Source organism: Notamacropus eugenii, chromosome 1 (assembly GCF_028372415.1).
Source record: "Notamacropus eugenii isolate mMacEug1 chromosome 1, mMacEug1.pri_v2, whole genome shotgun sequence".
Classification (NCBI taxonomy): domain Eukaryota; kingdom Metazoa; phylum Chordata; class Mammalia; order Diprotodontia; family Macropodidae; genus Notamacropus; species Notamacropus eugenii.
In genome coordinates, this window is record NC_092872.1 from 389,953,916 (window position 1) to 389,973,708 (window position 19,793).

The 19,793-nt window shown below is 39.6% G+C and overlaps 1 protein-coding gene across 3 annotated transcripts in view; it reads right to left on the reverse strand.

Annotated features, from left to right (window-relative positions):
• Positions 1-5,874: 5,874 nt before the first annotated feature.
• The window catches only part of ATP10B (ATPase phospholipid transporting 10B (putative)), a 316,520-nt gene continuing 302,601 nt past the window's right edge, over positions 5,875-19,793 (reverse strand). For all 3 annotated transcript variants that reach the window (XM_072630895.1, XM_072630894.1, XM_072630896.1), the window contains 4 exons: positions 17,796-17,876; positions 16,118-16,222; positions 12,088-12,275; positions 5,875-8,787 (listed from right to left, as the gene is read on the reverse strand). In XM_072630895.1, the coding sequence (XP_072486996.1) occupies positions 8,298-8,787; positions 12,088-12,275; positions 16,118-16,222; positions 17,796-17,876 (864 nt within the window). In that variant the 3' untranslated portion in view covers positions 5,875-8,297. The remainder of the gene's footprint in view (positions 8,788-12,087; positions 12,276-16,117; positions 16,223-17,795; positions 17,877-19,793) is intronic.

The window sequence follows — 19,793 nt, forward strand, 5'->3', positions numbered from 1 at the left end:
GGGATGGGTGATGAGAGATAAAACACAAACAAAGGTACACAATATGACATGAGAAGCACCTGAGAGTTACACACCAAGCTCTCCATGATACCCTAGGTCACAGGGGTGGGGAACCTGTAGCCTTCTGTTCCTTAGGTGAGGTTTGGATTCAGTCAAAAGGCCACACTTGACGATCTAGAGGGTCACATGTGACCTCGAGGCTGCAGTTTCCACATCCCTACCTAGGAGAAAGGTTGTTATCAAATGGGAGAATCAGGGAAGTCTTCAGGGAGGAGGCATTATTTAAGTTGCACTTTAAAGGATGGGTGAGATTTCAATAGGGAGGGGAGGGTATTCCAGGCATAGGGAAAAATTTGAATAAAGGATATGGACATGGGAAAGTATAGATTATATTTAGGGGACTGAGAAAATAAGTCTAATATTTCTGGAGTAGAATGTATATGACAGTTTAATATAATTATATTAATATAAGTTTAAAGAGAGAGAAATATAAGTTTAAGGCTTGAAGGGTAGGGAGGCATCAGACTGTGGAGGGCCTTGCATACCAGGCAAAGCACTTTAAAAACTGTATTTGACGGGAAATAGGGAACCACCAAAGTTTTTTTGAGTATAGGAGTAACATGACCAAATCTCTGAATACAGAAGGTTAGAGACAGAGTGGTGGAGTACTGGACCTGGGGTCAGGAAAACTTGGATCTAACCCTAGCCTCTGGCACTTAACCTGCTATATGATCCTTGTTTAGTCACTTAATGGATCTGAGTCTTCATTTCCTCTTCATTTCCTGTAAAATGGGTATAAGTATAATATCTACTTAATAGGGTTAGTGTGAAGTCTAAATGAGATAATGTCTGCAAACTGCCTTGGAACCTTTGTTTATGTGAGCATCAATGATTGTTAGTCTGTATTATGAAGGATAGATTAGAGGGTGAGAGAATGGTGTGTGTGTGTGTGTCTCCAAATTCTTGTAAGGAGTTACAGTCTAGGAGTGTGGTAATAGTAACTTGTTGTAAGGTAATGGCACTGGGAATAGAGAAGAGACAGACAGGAAAGATAATACAAGATGCAATTGATAGTGCTGAGCAAATGACTAAGTGTGAGAGGTTAACCACACAGAAGAACTTATCACAGACACAAGTAGGATCAGATTTGGAGGAAAAGGTAGAGGGTCCGGTTTCAAAAATTCTAAATTAAGTATTTTTTTATGTTTCTAGTAACCAGAGTATTACTAAAAAAGTCTTCTGATAGTTTCCCACTTCTACTTATTTCCTCCTTTTCATATTGCCATCAGAATAATCCTCCTCTGGGGTTCTGGTCATGTTGAGCAATCCTCCATTAAAAAAGCTTCCATGACTCCTTAATGTGTCCCGAGTAACTCAAACTCTTCTGCCTGGCATTCAAGGTCTTCTATATTACTATACCACTTTAACTTTTCAGCCTGTTTCCTGAATCACTTTCTTCCAGGCCCGCTGCATTTCAGCCAAACTATTCTGCCTTCTGGATGTGCAATACGCTCTCAAATGCCTCCTCCGATATGCAGCCTTACCACTGTCTTCCCCAACCAATTTCCCACCTTCTTAATGCACTTATATAAAATTGTATAGTATGCTTAGCTGTGTCTATATCTTATCCTTCTTAAAAAATTGAGTAGCCTGAAGAGGAAGACCTGGGTTTAAGTGGGGTGGTGGCCTTCATGCCCTGGTGTGAGGGGTAGAAATTGCTTGCAGTCTATGATCCTGTGATTAGTTTTGTATACCCTCCCCCTAATGTTTAGAACTGAGATTTGTACCCAGTGGGTATTTAATAAATATTTGTTTTATTTTTTTAAATGGAGTTACTTTTGGAAAGAAAAAAAAAACTTGCTACGGATTGTGGGAAGGGGGGGGGGGTGACACAATCATGTCTGAAAGCCACTAAAGGGATAAATGTTTACAAGTATTTCTGCTGAAATACACATGTTGCTTTAAAAGGAGGACTGGGCAGCTGCAACATCTCTGTGGTACACTGATGCGGCCACTGGGAAATTTTCTGGCCTCTGTCTCCTCATTTGTTGATGACCTCCAAGGTGACTTTCAGCTTTAGGTCTTATGCACTTATGACACTGACCTGTTATCCTTTGACTCTGCCACAGGGTTAAATCACCCCTGTGGTCCTGGTGTAGGGGCCCAGGGTCTCTTCTTGGTCCAAAATATGCTTGGGCAAAACTTGGGCAAAACACTTTCAGATATAAGAGCTAATTTCACTGTAGCCATTCATTCCTTTCCTTAGTATTCCTTAATATATATCTATGTATATTACATATAGATATACACACACACACATTTATACACACACACACACATTTATATATATATATATAAAATATTCAGTCCTCTTGAAAGTCATTATGGTATGCTGGAAAAGAGGCTGGATTTGCAGTCAGAAGGCCTGAATTCAAATTTTCACTTTACTACTTATTATGTGACTTTGTCTAACTCATTCAATCTCAATCTTATCAACTGAAAAATGAAGAGGATCAATTAAATGGCCTCTCAGGTCCCTCCCAGCTTTACACCTATGATGTTTGGAGGGATGACATATTTAGCCCTTAACACCTCAGTATGAATAATTTGATGAGAGCCTTTCTCTCCTGGGGGTGGGGAATTGGTGTTGGAAGGTATGTGTGCCTTATCTAACATGGTTGTTATTGTTCAGTTGCGTCTGACTGTTTGTGACCTCATGAACCATAGCATGCCAATACTGTCCGTGGAGTTTTCTTGGCAAAGATATACAAGGTAGATGCTTAATAAATATGTTGGCATTTGTTGTTGAGTTAAACACCTGAGTATATCGTTCTAAAAAGTGTTAAAAAGGACTGAGGATTCCTTAAACCCTTTTTGCTACTGGAAAACCTCTGATAGTTTTGGGGAGCATTGATGTGTATGTTTATTTTTGTGGGGGATGCTTGCCTGTGATTTCATCTGAGTGAGAACACCCTCTACCAATGAAGATTAATCACTCACTGGTCTTAGATGGGGACAGTGAGTGGTAGGTGACTTTCTTGTGGTCACACAGCTAGTATCTGTAAGAGGTGAACCTGGGCATTGTTAACTCTTAAGGTCAGCCTTCTAGCCACTACACCAGCCCGTCTCTCTGTGCATGTTGACTCTTTGAAAATCTCTGCTTATCTCCTTCTGAGGGGAGAGTACCTTTTCTCAGGAGAATCCTCTCAGAGATTTGGAAACTAAGGGGAGCAGGAAATCTCCCCAGTTCCTTCAGACAACTTGTGAGTCAAGAGCTACGGGGTTGCTTTAGGGCTTGTGTGAGATCTATGGAGCAAAATGTCTAGCCTCTGGGAGGGAAATAGCCAGCTTTTAGCATCTTTTCAGCAGTTGGAAACCATAGCCTCCATGAGGTTCCAGATCTGTGACTGATCTTATCACAGTAGACTATTCTCAGTCAGCCCTTCCCGGTGACTTTTGACAATGGGATGATGATAATTTCCTGTCCTTTCCCCCACAATGAGCTTTACTGCCTCTGACACTTTCCTTCTCTTCATGAGATCTCAGTCAGACCTGAAGATCTCTAGCAGTCTGGATTTTTCCCTGGTCTTTGCTGCCTTCACCTACCAGGACTCACTGCCTTTAACTGTTTCTCTCAGGTCCATTTTCTGTTCTTCACACCAATGAAAAGCCTTCAGTGGTGCAGTTATCCCTTTCTAGATGCTAGGTGGCACCAGAATGCTTTGTAGAAAAAAAAATTACTTTTCTCTGAATTTTCCTGACCATGGAGAGTCCTCTGTAGGTTTGGATATTGAATGTTGGTAAAATTCAGAGCATGGGGTATTTGCTTTCTCTGCCTCCCTCTTTATTGTCAGGGGTCCTCTGGCTGCCCATCGCGGTATGTTTGGCCCGCCCTCCCTGGCAGCCAGGACTCTTGATAGCCAAAGGTCTGCCTTCCATTTCCCCAAGCTCCTTATCAGAATATAGCAGTTTGGTGCTATATGCCCTCAGGGCCTTGAACACTGCTAATCTGTGACAGTCTATTAGTCAGCAAATTTATATTTTTTAGTAAAGGTTCACTGTCTCCAAGAATGATAGCAATGATGAGAATTTCAGGAATTGTAACAGGATAGTGAAGAGAAGGCTTTCTTCATACCCTAAAATCACAATTCTTCCTTCCTTCCTTCCTTCCTCCCTCCCTTCCTTCCTTCCTTCCTTCCTTCCTTCCTTCCTTCCTTCCTTCCTTCCTTCCTTCCTTCCTTCCTTCCTTCCTTCCTTCCTTCCTTCCTTCCTCTCTTCTTCCCTTTCTTCCTCTCTCTCTTTCTCCTTTTCTTTTCTTTTCCTTCTTGGGATCCCACGAAGTACCTGGTAGGAAATGCCCAAGTCAGTGCCTGTTGATTGATAAATATTTATGGTTTACCTCTCCTCCCACTCTCTTGATCCAGTTAAACTGGACTTCTCTCAGAAGTTAATTCACTTGCCCATGTTCACATAGCCAATACATGTCAGAGATGGGACTTGAACCTGGGTCTTCCTGATTCTGAGACCAGTGTACTCAATCAACTATGCCACGCTGCCTCACATATTTTATTTATAGTTTACTTAATACTGAGCCAATACGAATCCCTAGTATAAATACAATCTAGTCATAGTACATAATATTTTTATGTTTCTGTATTTATATAGTATTTAATTTAATATTTTTGCACAGATATCCTTCAGGCATGTCATTTTATTATTTTCTTTCTCTGCTTCACTTCTTTCTAGTTTATGTATTAAAACAATGCTGGTTTTATGGAAGGAATTTGGTAGGAGCCCTCTTTCTCTATTTTCATAAATAGTTTATGTGATATAGAGATGATTTATTCCTTGAATGTTTAACATTAACTAATAGGTTTATCTGACCCATTCCCCCCCACCCCAAGTTCATTTAAGGTTTGTTGAAAAAAAAAAAGATTCTGAGATTGGGTTATGTAAATCCTCTTTCATGTTCTGTTAATGCGAATATTTTATATTTTTGTGACCATTCATTCAGCTGTTACTAGTTTTGCCGGCTTATGTTGTAGGTCAGGACTGACTTGGACCAATCTGCTGCTTTAAGTTCCAAAATGGAAAAATAGATGAGACCTTCATAAACCATCTAACAGTTAACAAAGGGAGGTTTACTTAGTCTAATCAAGGAAAGGATATTTTTAGCAAGGATACAACTTTGGGCTCTGCTTCCCTGCAGCTGTTTTGACACATAGTAAGTATTATATAAATGTTAGTTATTATTTTTTATAGAATATAGAATAATTCTGTTTTTATGATTATTCACTGTATATTTCTCTCCTGTATATATTCTTATAATTTTTTCTCCATATGGCCTTTTATACTGAGTCTTGCAGGGTAAGCTTTTCTTGGTAATGCCTTTACTTAATTTCTTTTTTTTTTTTTACTTAATTTCTTTTGAAATATTATATTCCAAGAGTTTCTCTCAAGTCTTGGGTGATCCTGACTGTGATTCCTTCATACTTGAATTCTTTTTCTTTCTTTTTTTTTTTTTTTTTACTTCTTATAGCACTACTTGTGAAACCCTAGGTAATGCCTCAATCTCTCAGGGATTGAATCAACTCTCTAACCCTATAAGTTGCAGGCTCTGAACAGCATTGATAGAGGGAGTTTCCTCATCTGAAACTTCCCTACGCCCATTGAGACCTAGTTTTTACCTCTCTTGTCTTATATGCTGAAGTAGATGATCAACTTCTGAAAGAAGGTCTTCTATTTCTCCTGTTCCTCTTGTAGCACCATGTTTGGACCATGCACGTTGTGAATACATGAGTGAATAACTTAATCAAAGAAATAGGGCTCAGAGAGAAGGAAGAAAGTATTGATGAAAGAACAAGTTGACAGAAGTTTTCCACTGATGGCTGCCTATGGAAAGCCATTTATTTTTTTCCTCTAAGTGAAATGATACATCTCTAGTCAGTCAAAACCAGATAGAGTATAAAATACATTAAATACAACCATTAATATGAATTATCAGATACAAAAGGAAAAAATAACCCCATATAGTCTTTCCCCTGAGTAAGAGGGCAAGTTGGATAATCACATTTGGTTTTATTTATTTATTGGGGGAGGGGGGTGAGACAGAGACTTTGACAAGGTTTTCATCAAATGCTCTGCCCTCAGCATGGTGTTTGGTGCAACTTGGCATTTAGGCAAGAGGCTCTGGTTGTCTGTTCCCTACACCTCTGAAATAGTATGCCAGCCTCTGACCTTGTGGATTTCTGACACGTAGAGATCTATAGACATGCAGGAAGTAGAAAGTGAGGCATTGATGACCTCTGCATTTCATCCTTTTCCTTTTTATCATAAAAGCGTGCATTGTTATTGTTTTCCTTGGCATCAAAGAAAACATCAAGAATTAACTAGGTGTCCAGTGCTGGTGACACTGGATTGTAGATGAGAGAGGTAGAGATACTCTGATAAACTAGTTCCAGGCACAGCGACCAGGTCAGAAAGACTTGAATAGTGCCTCAAGTTTTAGAACTGAGTAATAAAAAAAGCTGGGGCAGTCAACTGCACCCTCCCAAATGGCAGCTGGGACATGTTCTAGATTCCAAAGGGAGGGCTTTTTCATGGTGCATGATGAGTTGGGGATTGCAGATACTGCAAGGGTCTAGGGATTTCTATATCCTAAAAGGATAGGAAGCTAGCCTCAGAGTCAAGGAGACCTGGGTTCAAGTCTCACTTATGACGCATGCTAACTGTGTGACCCTAAACAAGTCACAACCACTCAGTGGCTTAGGCAACTCTTGAAGAATAAAGAGTGGATGAGTTGCTAATCTGCACTAGTAGAGGGAGATTCCTTGTTGGGAATTCCCTACACTAATGAAATCACCGATCTTCTCCTCTCCTCCCGCCTGTGGCCATAAAACCATAAGAATTATCACACAGGTTTCTGGTCTTGACTGTCTGGTGCTTTGTCTCTGACAGACAGTCAGAGAAGTACAAAGCTGCCTTCCATATTAACCTTAAATGGTTGGGCACATCCTTGAAACATCTTTAGCTTATTTTAATTAATTTTTTTACAACTCTATCATTAACTTATTAACATATTAAAACACTTTGAATCCTTTTCATATTTTCAGCCCCTGACCCCTCCTAAGGGTAATGGACTTCCTGAGCTTTCTACTCACAGTGTAAAGCACGACTTCTTTTTCTTTGTCCCTACATGAACTCAAGTATCAATTTGATGTGATCAAGTTCGATGTTCCCAGTTTTGGGTGAACAAGGTTATCTGTAGTCCTAGCAGGTGGTTAATAAATACTTGTTGATTGATTGAAGGAGGGACTGAATCCTGCCACACCCTTCTTGTTAGTTTCTATGTTGTCCTATTTCTTCTTCTCGTCTTGGGTTTGGCTGCATGGTTCTTGTGGATATACTTTTTATCTTTCTCTCCCTATCACATTCTGGTTACCCAAAAGACATCCTCCTTGTCTCTGTTTTATCCTTTTGCCTATATCTAATGCTGATAAATCCATTCAAATTGAACGGTGACTAATACTTAGTTCTCTCTCTCTCTCTATCTTTTCTTCCTCCTCCTCCAAAAATACATATCCACAGTAATGAATTCAAATCTGGCCTTCATGGGGAAGGGGAGTGAGGTGGAGCAGGAACAAGTTTTATCTTAAAGGCTAAATGGTATTAGTGGATATAGGAAGGTTTGGGCCTCTGGGTGGAAGGGCTCATTTTTAGAAGAAACTCAGACTCTCTTGCTCCAACTCTGAGCCTGTGTCTTCTCAAATTTTATTTCTTCTCCTCACAAGAAGAGAAATGCTTGGGGGATGGTGATGGTCAGAGGTGTGGGCCAAATTATGGATGAAAGAAGAGCTACATCCCCACAAGCTGTTCATTAGAGTGATTCAGCGTTTGCAGGCACATTACTGGAGCTGGATGCTTGAGGGTCATTTCTTAAAGAATTGTCCTAACTCACCACATATGGAAATACTTTTCCATCCTGAAAAAGAAACAAATAACTCCCTTTTGTAAGATGGCCTGCTTGATGGTTGCAGAAAACTCTCAGAGTGGCTGGCTAATCCCCAGTCTCATTCTCTAGCCTGCATACTATTATTATTATTATTATTTTTTAACTATAAGGAGAACCAGCTCTTTCTCCAGGGAGGTCATTATTCTGATAGGAAAAGGCATCAAGACTGCCCAGTCTTCTCTTACTTGCCCAGGAAGGGTTGTGACTTGCTTGAGGTCACAAGATAACATGCTATTTGAACATGTTTGGAGTTTGTCCCTGCTTGTGCAGCTATGTACAAGACCCTTCATATAGTCAAGGAACTCTGGGATCGACGGTGGCTTCCTTTGTTTGAGGCTCCTGAGCGGCCAGTCTGTGGACCCTTGAACATTCCAAAAGCTTTGGGTCTACCAGGTTCCAAGAGGTGTTCATCTGGGGACGGTCTTGCTGAACAGCTAGGTGAACTTTGGTTATACTCCATATGACCTGGGCAGGGTTGGGGGCTACTTCTGTCTCTATTAAGTACCCAGTCCCCAATATGTCTTTTCCTGGGAGAGGAGGAGTCTTTTGGGGAGTTGTCCCTTGATTCCTGTTCTGTGAAACGGGGGACCTGAAGGTGGCTCAGGTCGGCATTTCCAGGGGATGGAGCTGTTTGGTGTGTTGTAGACAGTCTCTCTCTTTGTCTCTTCCACTCTTGAATAGCCAGCTCCTTTCTCTCTTTGGGAAGTTTGTCCAGTTTCTCAGCTTTCAGGAGGGGTGAATTTCCACAGGTCCCTTGCAGAGCCAGCAGAAAATACCTAGTGGGAGATGGAGAAATAATGAGGCCTCAACACATAAATATCTACAGTCACAGGTCTCAAAATGGGGATACCATCTTGGCATCCAGATCAGTTGAACCCTTGAATATATTTCATTGTTATTCTGGGAATGTTGACATTCAAAAAATTTATGTTTCAGTCCTAGGAGAGTCTGATGCCCAAACTCTGATGGCTCAAAAGACTGAGTGGGCTATGAAAGATTCCATAGTAGGTTAGGTTATTTATCCAACAATATTTTTAAGTGTTTTCTTTGTGCAGAACACTGAAATAGGGGTTGGGGAGATAGAAAGTCTAGATAAGACAGTCCCAGCTTTCAAAGTGCTTACAAAGTATAGAGCTGACACAAACATATCTATAACTGATGATGCTATGATACAAATGAAGGGAAGAGGAGCAAAACAAAGTGCTATTTAAACTCCAAAAGGAATTATTGCTATGGACAAGGAGGATCAGGAGAAGTTTGTGCCATGTCATTGGAACTTAAAGGATGGGGAGGAAATCAGCAGGAGAAGAGATAGAAGATGATATTACTGGCATAGGAAATAGAATGTACAAAGGTAGAGGGAGCAGGATACATTGAGGGCTAGGGTGGCTGGGATAGAAGATGAGAGAGGTAGAAAGTAATTCAGTTTGAATATGGGAAGGGAAGACACATGAAGTTAGGTCGGGAAGGAGACAGAGGATCAGATGTAAGTCTGACTTATCTTTTGACATAGAGTATTGTAGAAACTGCTCATTGATCATTTACAACAGGCAAGGTATAGGGGAGAGAACTCTGGACTAGTGGTCAGGGAAGTTGAGTCCTAGACTTGACTTCATTACTGATTTGTTACCTTTGGATGGTGACTGAACCTTTCTGGGCTATAGGGTGAAGCCAGGGATGACCTGTTTTGCTGGGGGTGGGGGGAATTAAGGAAATTGAGTCTTCCAGGAATCAAACTTGACAAAAGACAAGATGTAGTATGTCCTAGAGAGAACATGAGGGTCCTCTAACCTTGAATAGAGAGAATGAAAGACTGAATTCTTTAAGCTCTATATCCTTCTGAGTCAGCAATGATCACAACATTTGGCTCTATCCCCAAGGTGGGGGACAAAAATTTTAAACTGTGTTTGATGCAGCTTTTTAGGAGAGAGAACAGAGGCAAAGATGACTCTGGGTAGTTTTGAAGGCTGAGCAAAAATCATGCTTTCAATGAATGCCCAAATTGCAGTTACAGTGTGAAACTTGGTTGTGGGACTGAGAGGGACAAAGTCACTAAAGACTTCCTATGCAGAGAGAGAGAGAAATTAATCTCAGCTAAACTCTATGGAGCACCACATTGAAAAGCAAATAGAAATGAATCACAATTTAGATCTAAGGAGAATATAATTGGTAAAAAGAAAGATTGTATGAATATTTCCTAAGTCTGTCACCCTCCTGATGGATTCCTTAATTTGCATACAGGATTATAAGCTTTAGAGTTGGAAGGAAAAGAAATGGTCAAGTCTGAGTTACTTATTTTACAGATGAGGAAACCGAGATCCATAGAAACATGGTTATTAAATTACAGATCTAGGATTCAAACTTGGATCCTCTGACTCCAAAACGATTGCTTTTTCTATCATACCATGCTGTCTGCCCGAACAACTTTATCTTCCAGGAATGATGCTAACTGTTTTCCAAATGAACTTTCCAAAAGAAATAGGTAATTTTTGTAGCTTTGTGCCCTGCTATTTCTCCTGTTTCTCTGAGTTGGGGATGATGAGGGGGATAGATGAAAATGTTGTCTGAGACTTATTTTGAAAGTACATTCCTTTCTTTCTTTGATTGATTCTGCTTTCATCTCCATGGGATCTGTGTCCAAGGAAAAGGTGTCAGATTGGCTGAAGCCTAGGAAAACGAAAATCTGGGTAGGTGCAATGAATATTTGGGTTTGCCCATGTGAACCTCTGAAGAAGATTAGAGGGTGAGCCAAGGCCTGGGGCTTGGCACCAAGTTCCTGCTGGATGTGCTCATGCCTCTTTCCTTCCCTCCACGCTCTGGTTACCCAAAAGAAGTCCTCCTTGGCTCTGAGATAGTCTCTTGCCTCTACCTAACGCTGATAAATTCGTTCAAGTTGAACGGTGACTAATACTCAGTAATCTTATTTTACTCCAAGAGCTAATTCTAAGATCATTTATGACACTGACCTGCGTGGTGATATGTCTCCTTTAGCAGCATTTATCTATATTAGTCACTAGGAACAATGACTCAGTCTTTCAGAAGGCTTATTTGGAGGTTGTCTGGTCTTGGGAGCCTAGGAGTCGGGAGCCTGGATTTTAATTTGCATGCTCATTTGTTGTAATTGAACTTGTAATAATAGCACCTACCTCCCAAGGTAGTTGTTAGAGACAAATGAGATCATATTTGTAAAGGTCTTTGCAAACCTTTAAGTGTAATATAAATGTTTGCTATAATATACTACTACTAATGTTTATTATGCTTAGTTTTGAATAAATCCACCATTTTCCCTTTGCTTCAGCTTACCCATTAGTTAAATGGAGAGCCCTTTTCTGCTTATGTCATAATATAATTGCCAAGAAAAAAATGATATGATAGGTGGGAGAATGTTTTTGCTGCAGAAATGCAAGACATCATTACTATTTTATGAGAAATTATAAAAAATAATAGGCCTTATAATACTAGTTTGTTTTGTAAAATGCTTTTAAATTTGTTTTTATTCCCCTTCAATAATAACCTCAGGTGAGAGGGAATAGAAATGAAAGATGTATTATTTTACACATTTTATAAATAACCTGAAGAGGTCACATGGTTTGTTTAAGTCATAAAGCTACTCAATGGGAGAGCTAAGACTAGAACCCAAGACTCTGAACCTTTAGCTCAGTGCTCATGACACTCACTATTCCATATTATCACTAAAAATAGCTCTGCATGTCCCAGAGAAATCTGAGCTCCTAATTCCTGGATTGTGAAGTTGGTGCATTGTTCAAGGAGATGTGGCTCTAGGGTTGTTCAGTTGTTTTAAGTAGTGTCCAACTCTTTGTGACCCCATTTGGGGTTTTCTTGGCAAAGATACTACAGTGGTTTGCTATTTCCTTCTCCAGCTCATTTTATAGATGAGGAAACTGAAGCAAACAAGGTTAAGCAACTTGCCCAGGGTCACAAAGCTAGTAAGTATCTGAGGTCAGATTTGAACTCCGGAAGATGAGTCTTCCTGACAGCCAGGCCTGGCATTCTGTACACTATGGTACCACCTAGCTACTCTGTGGTTGTAGGAAGAACAGTCAAAATATGCTAACCTTGGCAGAAGGGCAACAACAGGCGTAAGGAAGCACACGAGGTAGAAGGTGGGGTCTGACATCTGCTTCTCCATGATCCAGTAGGGGTTGGTTGGGCTGTTGCAGGTGACACAGGTGGCATTGTACAGGAGGGAGACCACAAAGTAAAGCAGGAAGCTAACCATGAGCACAGACCAGTGGATGAATGTCTGCCAATGAGAAAACAGGTGGTGACATTATATTGAAAGTCAACAGAAAGTGGTACCAGTTCTACAAGTTAGCATGTCCTCCTAGCTTTGCTTCTAATTCTTCCAGCTTCATTGCCAGACCTTAGTGGCTTTCTTTGCCTGGAACAGGGGTGTGGAATCTGTGGCTTTGAGGCTACATGTGGCCCTCTAGGTCCTCAAGTGCAGCTCTTTGACTGAACTCGAACTTCACAGAAGAAAAGGATTTATTCTCTCCATGGAACATACCTCCATCTCTCTGGCACCTTCTACTACTCCTCAGTTCCTCCTGGGGCCTCCATTTTGGGGATGGGCCCAGGCTGGCTATGCTTAATTCTCCACCTCAGCTCTGCTTCTGACTCTCAGGACATCACCATACTGCCACTCAGTTTCCTTCCTCCTTCTACTTCCAATCTACCTCCAGTATCTCTTTTGTGTATTGTCATTCCCTGCTCTTCCCACCCCCATGAAATGCTAAACTCTGAGAGGCAAGGAACTACTTTTTGCTTATACTTGTATCTCCAGAGCTTGAAACAGCATCTGGTCCACAGCATGCACTTAATAAATATTGGTTGCCTTGTCTTTTGTTCTAGCTTTTTCATCTTACTGTGGTCCTGGGAATCATCAGAAAAATATGAATATTTGAACTCGTGTTAACTTTATAAAAATAACTCTGTTGATAGTTAGTGAGATATAGTAGAGAGAGAGAGAGGGCCTTGGAGCCAGGAAGGTGTGGGTTCAGCCCTTTCCCCTAATACATATCGGATACATGACTCTGGGCAAGTCCCCCAACCTCTCAGCTCTCTAGGCAACTTCCCAAGATTATAAGTTGCAGAGATGGTGCTGATTGCATTGGGGGAGGGAATTTCCTCATTTGAGAGTTCCCTTTGCCAACAAAATCACAGATCCAGTACCTTAATAAGAGGACCCTGTTTATAGCATCTTCAAAAAGACAACTTCTGTGCCGTTGTCTGGACAACTAACTCCTTTTCCAAGGGCACTGAATCACGTCTTCTGTTCAATTTCTTTGCATGCTGGAGCACTGCAGGCTCGATGGACAAAAAGAGGAATTGGGGGGGGGGGCTTAGATGCCTGAGATACAATTGACTTAGTTTCTTCTGTCGAGTGATTGCTACTGTAAAACTGAATGGAGGAGATGGAAAAAAATGCCTTTTTTGAAAGATGAATGATGCAGCATATTCAGTTAAATGGCTCAGGATGTTAATTCTACTTTGTAAAGAGAATCGAATGACCAATCAGAAAAATTTTCCAAATCTTAACAGCCTCATCATCTGTCTTGGTTACAATGGTAGCCTGATTGTGTATTACTGAGTTAAAAAAAGTCCACTCATAGCACAGTTGAATGAGAATCATGCATAGAGGTTACTCCAATAAGAAGAAAGTCTTTATGCTCAATTGTTCTATGACCAGGGCTTGGGGTTAATCAGGTCCTAGCTTAACTCTGTGGGTGAAGGTCCACTGACCAAGAGCATCAGTATGTCAGGAGGAAGCCACATTGTCTCTCTACTATCTATTGAATTTGTTTCTGCAATCATAAAGGCACACTATTTGGGAAGAATTAACTTTTTTTAAGTCCCTCTAAAATCTGGCCTCATTTTATACTACAATGTAATTTGGAGGCCTGGATTGTTCATTTTTTTTTTTTGTCTTTGACTTCCTGAATATCTAACACAATACCTTACACTTTTTTGGGGGGTGGACATGTGATTTATTGGTGTAAGAAGCTCTTGTTATGGAAATTTAGCCAATGGATGCATATCAGCAAGGCATCTGAAATTCAGTCTTGAAAAGTTGCTTCTTAGGGACTGGGTAGTTAATTAGGTGACTTGCCCTCAGTCACAAGGCTAGCATATATGAGGCAGAGCTTGAAGTTAGGTCTTCCTGATTCTAAGCCTGGGCCTTTATACACTATATCACATTTCCTCTTTCCTTACATATAATAGGTAGCTTAATACATACTTGTTGAATTGAATGGTCCATGGAACCACTACCCACCAACATTAATCTTTTGAGGTTGATGTCTTCACTTTCTCCAAACACTCTACTTACTATTTTTTTTTTTTAACAAACTTGTGTTCCATCCCTTCCTTCCCCCTATTCCGAGAGTATCTTCTTCTCATTTGTCTATGCAGTTAGTATCTATCATTCAAAGAAGGCTTTTGGTTGTCAGTAATCTCTCCCTTCTCAGCAACATTAACAAACACAGTTATAATCGGTATTTCATAGTTCAGATTTAACTGTTTTCTCATTGTTTTTCTCATTGTTTCATGTTTGTTGGGTTTGGTCTTCCTATTTTAGACTCTAAACTTTTTAAAGACAAAAATCTTAGAGATCACCTAGTCTAAATCTCTTATTTTATAGATGAGGAAACCAAGGATCAGAATGGTTAAGTGATTGTGTCCATGGTCACACAACCCTTTGTAAAAAGTGAACAGTTGTTCAATAGACATATATTAAGTGCTTGTCACAGAGCAGGCACTGGTGATACAAAGATAAAAAGTCCCTGCAATTAAGGTAATTACTGTTTCATGTATACGTGAGGAGCAGTAGTAGATGTACACTCCTTAGTTGCCCCTTCCTGGAATGCCCTCCCTCTTTAGCTCCAGGTCCCATTCTTCCTTTAAGACATGGCCAAAACATTACCTTCTACATGAAACCTTTCCTGAGCCCCTCGTCTACTAGTGGATGATAGTAATAATAATAATTTTTATTATAACAATAATAATATTAGCATTTATATTGCATTTACTATATGTCAGGTACTGTACTAAATATCTTATTTTATCTTCAACACCCCTAGGAGGTAAGTGCTACTATTAATTCAATTTTACAGTTGAGGAAAATGAGGCAAACAGAGGTTAAGTGACTTGCCCAAGGTCACGCAGTTAAGAAGTGTCTGAGGCCAAATTTGAATGAAGGCTTTCCTTACTCCAAACCCAGCATTATCTCATTCTCAGCCACCTTGTATTTAACTACTTCACATTTATTTGCATTTATTCTCTTTATATTCATTATGTATTTTATTTCATATATGTACTTGTTTCTCCTGGAATGGATTCTTCATTCTTTATATTTGTACTCTTGGTGCTTGGCACACAGTAGGCATTTAATAAGTGTTTGTTGATTGGTCAATTGAGAACAAGGGAGAAAGTGTTAAGGGCAAAAAGGGAAATTAAGACAAAACTGTTTTGGAAAATTTGAGAAAGGATAAATGACTTTCAGTTGGGAACCTGGAGGGATCGCGGCAGACTTTAAAAATAGGACAGGAATAGCACCTTCAAGGTGCTTGAAGGAAGAGAAGGTTTTCAATAGGGAATGTGTTTGAGTCATGCAGGATGACTTGCATAGCTCCACAGAGGTGGGAGGGAATAGGATGAGACAAATGACTAGCAATCTAGTTTAGTTGTAACACAGAATGGCTAGAGGGAAGACAATAGTGTGAAAAAAAGATGAGAATGGCCAAATCGTGAAGGCTAAGGCTAAATGCAGAACCAACTCAGAATCCTCCTAACCTGTCTCCTGGCCCTCATAGACTTGCAGCATCTTATAATTGGAAAGGACATAAGAGGACAGCTAATTGAATGTAAACCAAAATACTTGCAGAGGTAATTACTAGGAAATCACTTTGTACAGTAGAAAGAATGGTGGATTCGGAGTCAGAGAACCCAGCTTTGACTTATAACAACTCAATTTTGGGTAATCCATTTAATTTCTCTGATTCGTGGTAATTTCATCTGTAAAATGATGGGGCTATGCCTTCTAAGGTTCCTTCTCACTCTAAATTTATGACCCTATGGTGTCCATACCCATGTCTTCATTTCTATTGCCTGGTGTAACAGGATTGTGGTGAGGGAGATGGTATTGATGGGTGTTCCAAAAGTGAAGACACCGATGTCAGAGTCCTTGTAGGTCTGCAAAAGAGACATATGGAGATTATAGGTGTGGATGAAGCATATCTTATCAGATATGGACAAAGTTAAATTAGCTTCACTTATCTAGCATTCTTGGTTGGAGTAGGGGAAGAAGAGTCATTAGAAGTAGAGATATTAAAAAAAAAAGAGCACCAGTAAATCATTTAATTAAAAATCAAAACCAACATGAATACATCAGATATGTTTGATTGAACAAGTGTTTACCAAGCATCTACCATGTCCCAGTCCTTCCCTCATTGATGCTAGTGTCCTCCTGCTCTAACTTACTTTGGGTCAATTTTGTACATGTTATGTATGTGCTCATACAGGATCCTATAACCTTATAATCCTATGTATATGCCATCTCCCCTGGCTAGACTCCTTAAGGGCAGGGGCTATTTCACTTACATCTTTATGTTAGTGCCTAGAGTAGTGCCTGGCACGTACTGAGAACTTCATAAGTGTTTATAGATTGACAAATTGACAGTCAGGCACTGTTTTAGGTGCTGGTGATACAAATACAAAAGTGATACACAATCCCTTCCCTTAAGGAGTTTATATTCTATGGTGGGGGAGGAGGAGGAATGGGAATTAAAAAAGATGGATTTTAAAAAAAAACACAAAAGAGGCATATATTGGCACTGTTTGTGTGGCAATGGCCATCTATCCCTTGGCTTCATAGGAGAGGGTGTGATATGATAAACATGTAAGTCTTTGTCTGAGAGAAGAGGTATTTGAGAGGGGTGAGAATTTCTGATCAGGAAGAAGTCACTATGAGAAGGAGCAAGGCTGCAAATGCAAGTCAGATGTGGGCCTTTTTACTAGGGAGAGAGCATTCATTAATTCAGTGGCAGCCAGACACATTAGAGAGAACAAAGTGTTCAGGGTCAGAAATTTTAATAGGGTGAGATCATTTTCATTTGGAGTCAGTAAAGGAAACCAGGGAATACTCTATACAGGAGTTGGTGCCTGAACCAAGCCTAGTAAGGAGTAGGTTCTAGACATGCAAGATGGCCTATGTAGATACCCAGAAGTGGATTCTCCAGGTGCTGTCTGGATTAAATGATTCACTCTTTCTACAAGCATTTGCTGGCCCCTTACTATGTGCCTAGGACTGAGCTAGGCACTGGGGAATATAAACTTGGGATTGAAGCTTGCCTTCTCACTACTTGTATAACCTTAGGTTAATTTCACCCTCTCTCAAGACTCCAGTTTTCTCATCTGAAAGTGATGGGATTTTAGACCAGGTGATCTATAAATTACCTCCAATTCTACATCTGTGGTCTTTTGATTATACAAGGTAAGTCTAATTGGCCTGGATCTCCCTAGCACCAGAACTTCTTGAGGGTACTTACACAAGGTAAGAACTTAATAAATTCTTGTTAAATTGTATTGGGTTTTCTCTCATCCAAAGACAGGTGTCTCTGTTCACTTGGTGGTAGCTGCCCATATTTATGGGGATACTTTGTCTCTAAACTCAACTCTACACATTGCAGAATACCAAATTCATGTGCCAAAACAGGATGAAATACTCACTCCAGGTTTAAGACTGGAAAGTGGGTATGGAACTTACCAAATAAGGGATAAAGAAACAGATGAGGCTCTGATAGAAAGCGTCCATCATAGCAATCCAGAAAGTTGACAGCTTGTATAACTGTGGGGAAGGAATTCATCCAAGTTACCATCACCAAAGCTGACCTCTAATGACTAATAGAAAATTACAGACTCATTGAATGTGAGAGCTGGAAGAGAGCTCAGAGATTATCTGCTTCAGCCCAGATACTTCATTCAACAATGAGGAAGCCTAGGTTCATCCTCTATGTAAGTTTGGGCAAGATAATAAGATTTTGAGCTAGAAGGAACCTTGGAGATCATCTTGACTATCTCCTTTATTTTATATGTAAGGAAAGTGAGGCCCAGAAACTGAGGGATTCACTTAAGGTCATATGGGTAATAACTAGAAGAAGTGAGATATGAACTCAGTCCTTCTCACTCCACTGATCCACACTTCTTTCCCTCTTCTAGCCTGGCAAATTTTTGTAGATGTGCCATGCACAGCTAAGAAATAGGTAGATTCCTTTTTTCCCCATTTGATATGCTCTGGAGGCCTATCATATCTAAGTTTTCTAAAATTCTCTTTGTGTTCTTAACATTACTTTTGTTTAGTTTATGGTTAGATTTATCTAAGCCCAAGAGGGGTAAATTGAGGTTCTTTACTATTACAGTTTAACTTTTCCTTTAAGAATTTAGATGTTTTGTCATTTGGTGCATATGATATTAATTTGTTGTCCATGGTACCTTTTAGTAAAACATAGTTTCCTCATTCATAAATTTTATTTAGGTCTATTTTTGCTTTTTCTTTATCTGAGAAAAAGATACCTTTTTACTTTTATTGAGGCATAATACATCATGATTTGCTCCTTATTTTAACTCTATGTGTATCTTTCTTTTTCAAGTACACTCTGCTATCCTTTTCTGTTTTAGGGGTGAGTTCATCTCATCCACATTCCCAGTTATAGTTGCTATTTATTTCCCTCTTTTCCATTCTCTTATGCTTTTCTTTCCTTTTTTTCCTAATGTTTTCTCTTTAAAAATCTTTTGCTTCTGACTATTGTCTCGTTCAATCTATTCTCTCTTTTGTTCTCTTTTTCCCCCTTAGCCCCTTTCCTCCTAATTCCCTGTGGAGTAAGATTAATTTCTGTATCCAACTGTGTGTGTATATATGTGTGTGTGTGTGTGTGTGTGTGTGTGTGTGTGTTTATTTATTTAATTTCTTCCCCCCTTTGAATCGCTGACATGAGAGTGAAGTTCAAGTGTTCCCCCTGCCCCTATTCAATTATATAAAGTTTTCCTTGTATACTTCATTTATGTGAGATAATTTTCTCCATTCTTTCTCTTCTTTCCTACTTGTCCCCATGCACTGAGCTTTATCACTCTTCCATTTTTCTTCTGATATCATCCAAATAGAATAGAATCATACTTAGGACTTCTGTCTAATAGGATTCCCTCTAAGATACTTGGTGATGATAAAGTTCTGAGTGCTTACATGTATCATCTCCCCATATATGAATACAAACAACCTATCCTTGTTTTGTCCCTATGTTCTCATTTATGCTTGTCTTTTTAAAAAATTCTTTTATTAAATTCCTACGTTTATATTTCAAATTTTCTATTTAGTTCTGGTCTTTTCATTAGGAAAACTTGAGAGTTCTCTATTTAATTTAAAGATCTATTTTCTGTCCTGTAGGATTATAGTCTATTTTGCTAGGAAAGTTGTTCTTGGTTGTAAGCCCAGATCCTTTGCCTTCTGTTATATCATATTCCAGACTTTCTGTTTCTTTATAATGATGGCTGCTAAGTCTTGCATTATTCCATCTCTCTCTGGCACTTGAATTCTTTTTTATCTTGGCTGCTTGCAATATTTTTTTCCTGGATCTGGGAACTTTGGATTTTGGTTATAATATTCCTGGGAGTTTTCATTTTGGAATTTCTTTCAGAATGTGACTAGCTGATTCTTTCAATTTCTACTTTACCCTCTGATTCTTAGATATCTGGGAAGTTTTAAAGCTTG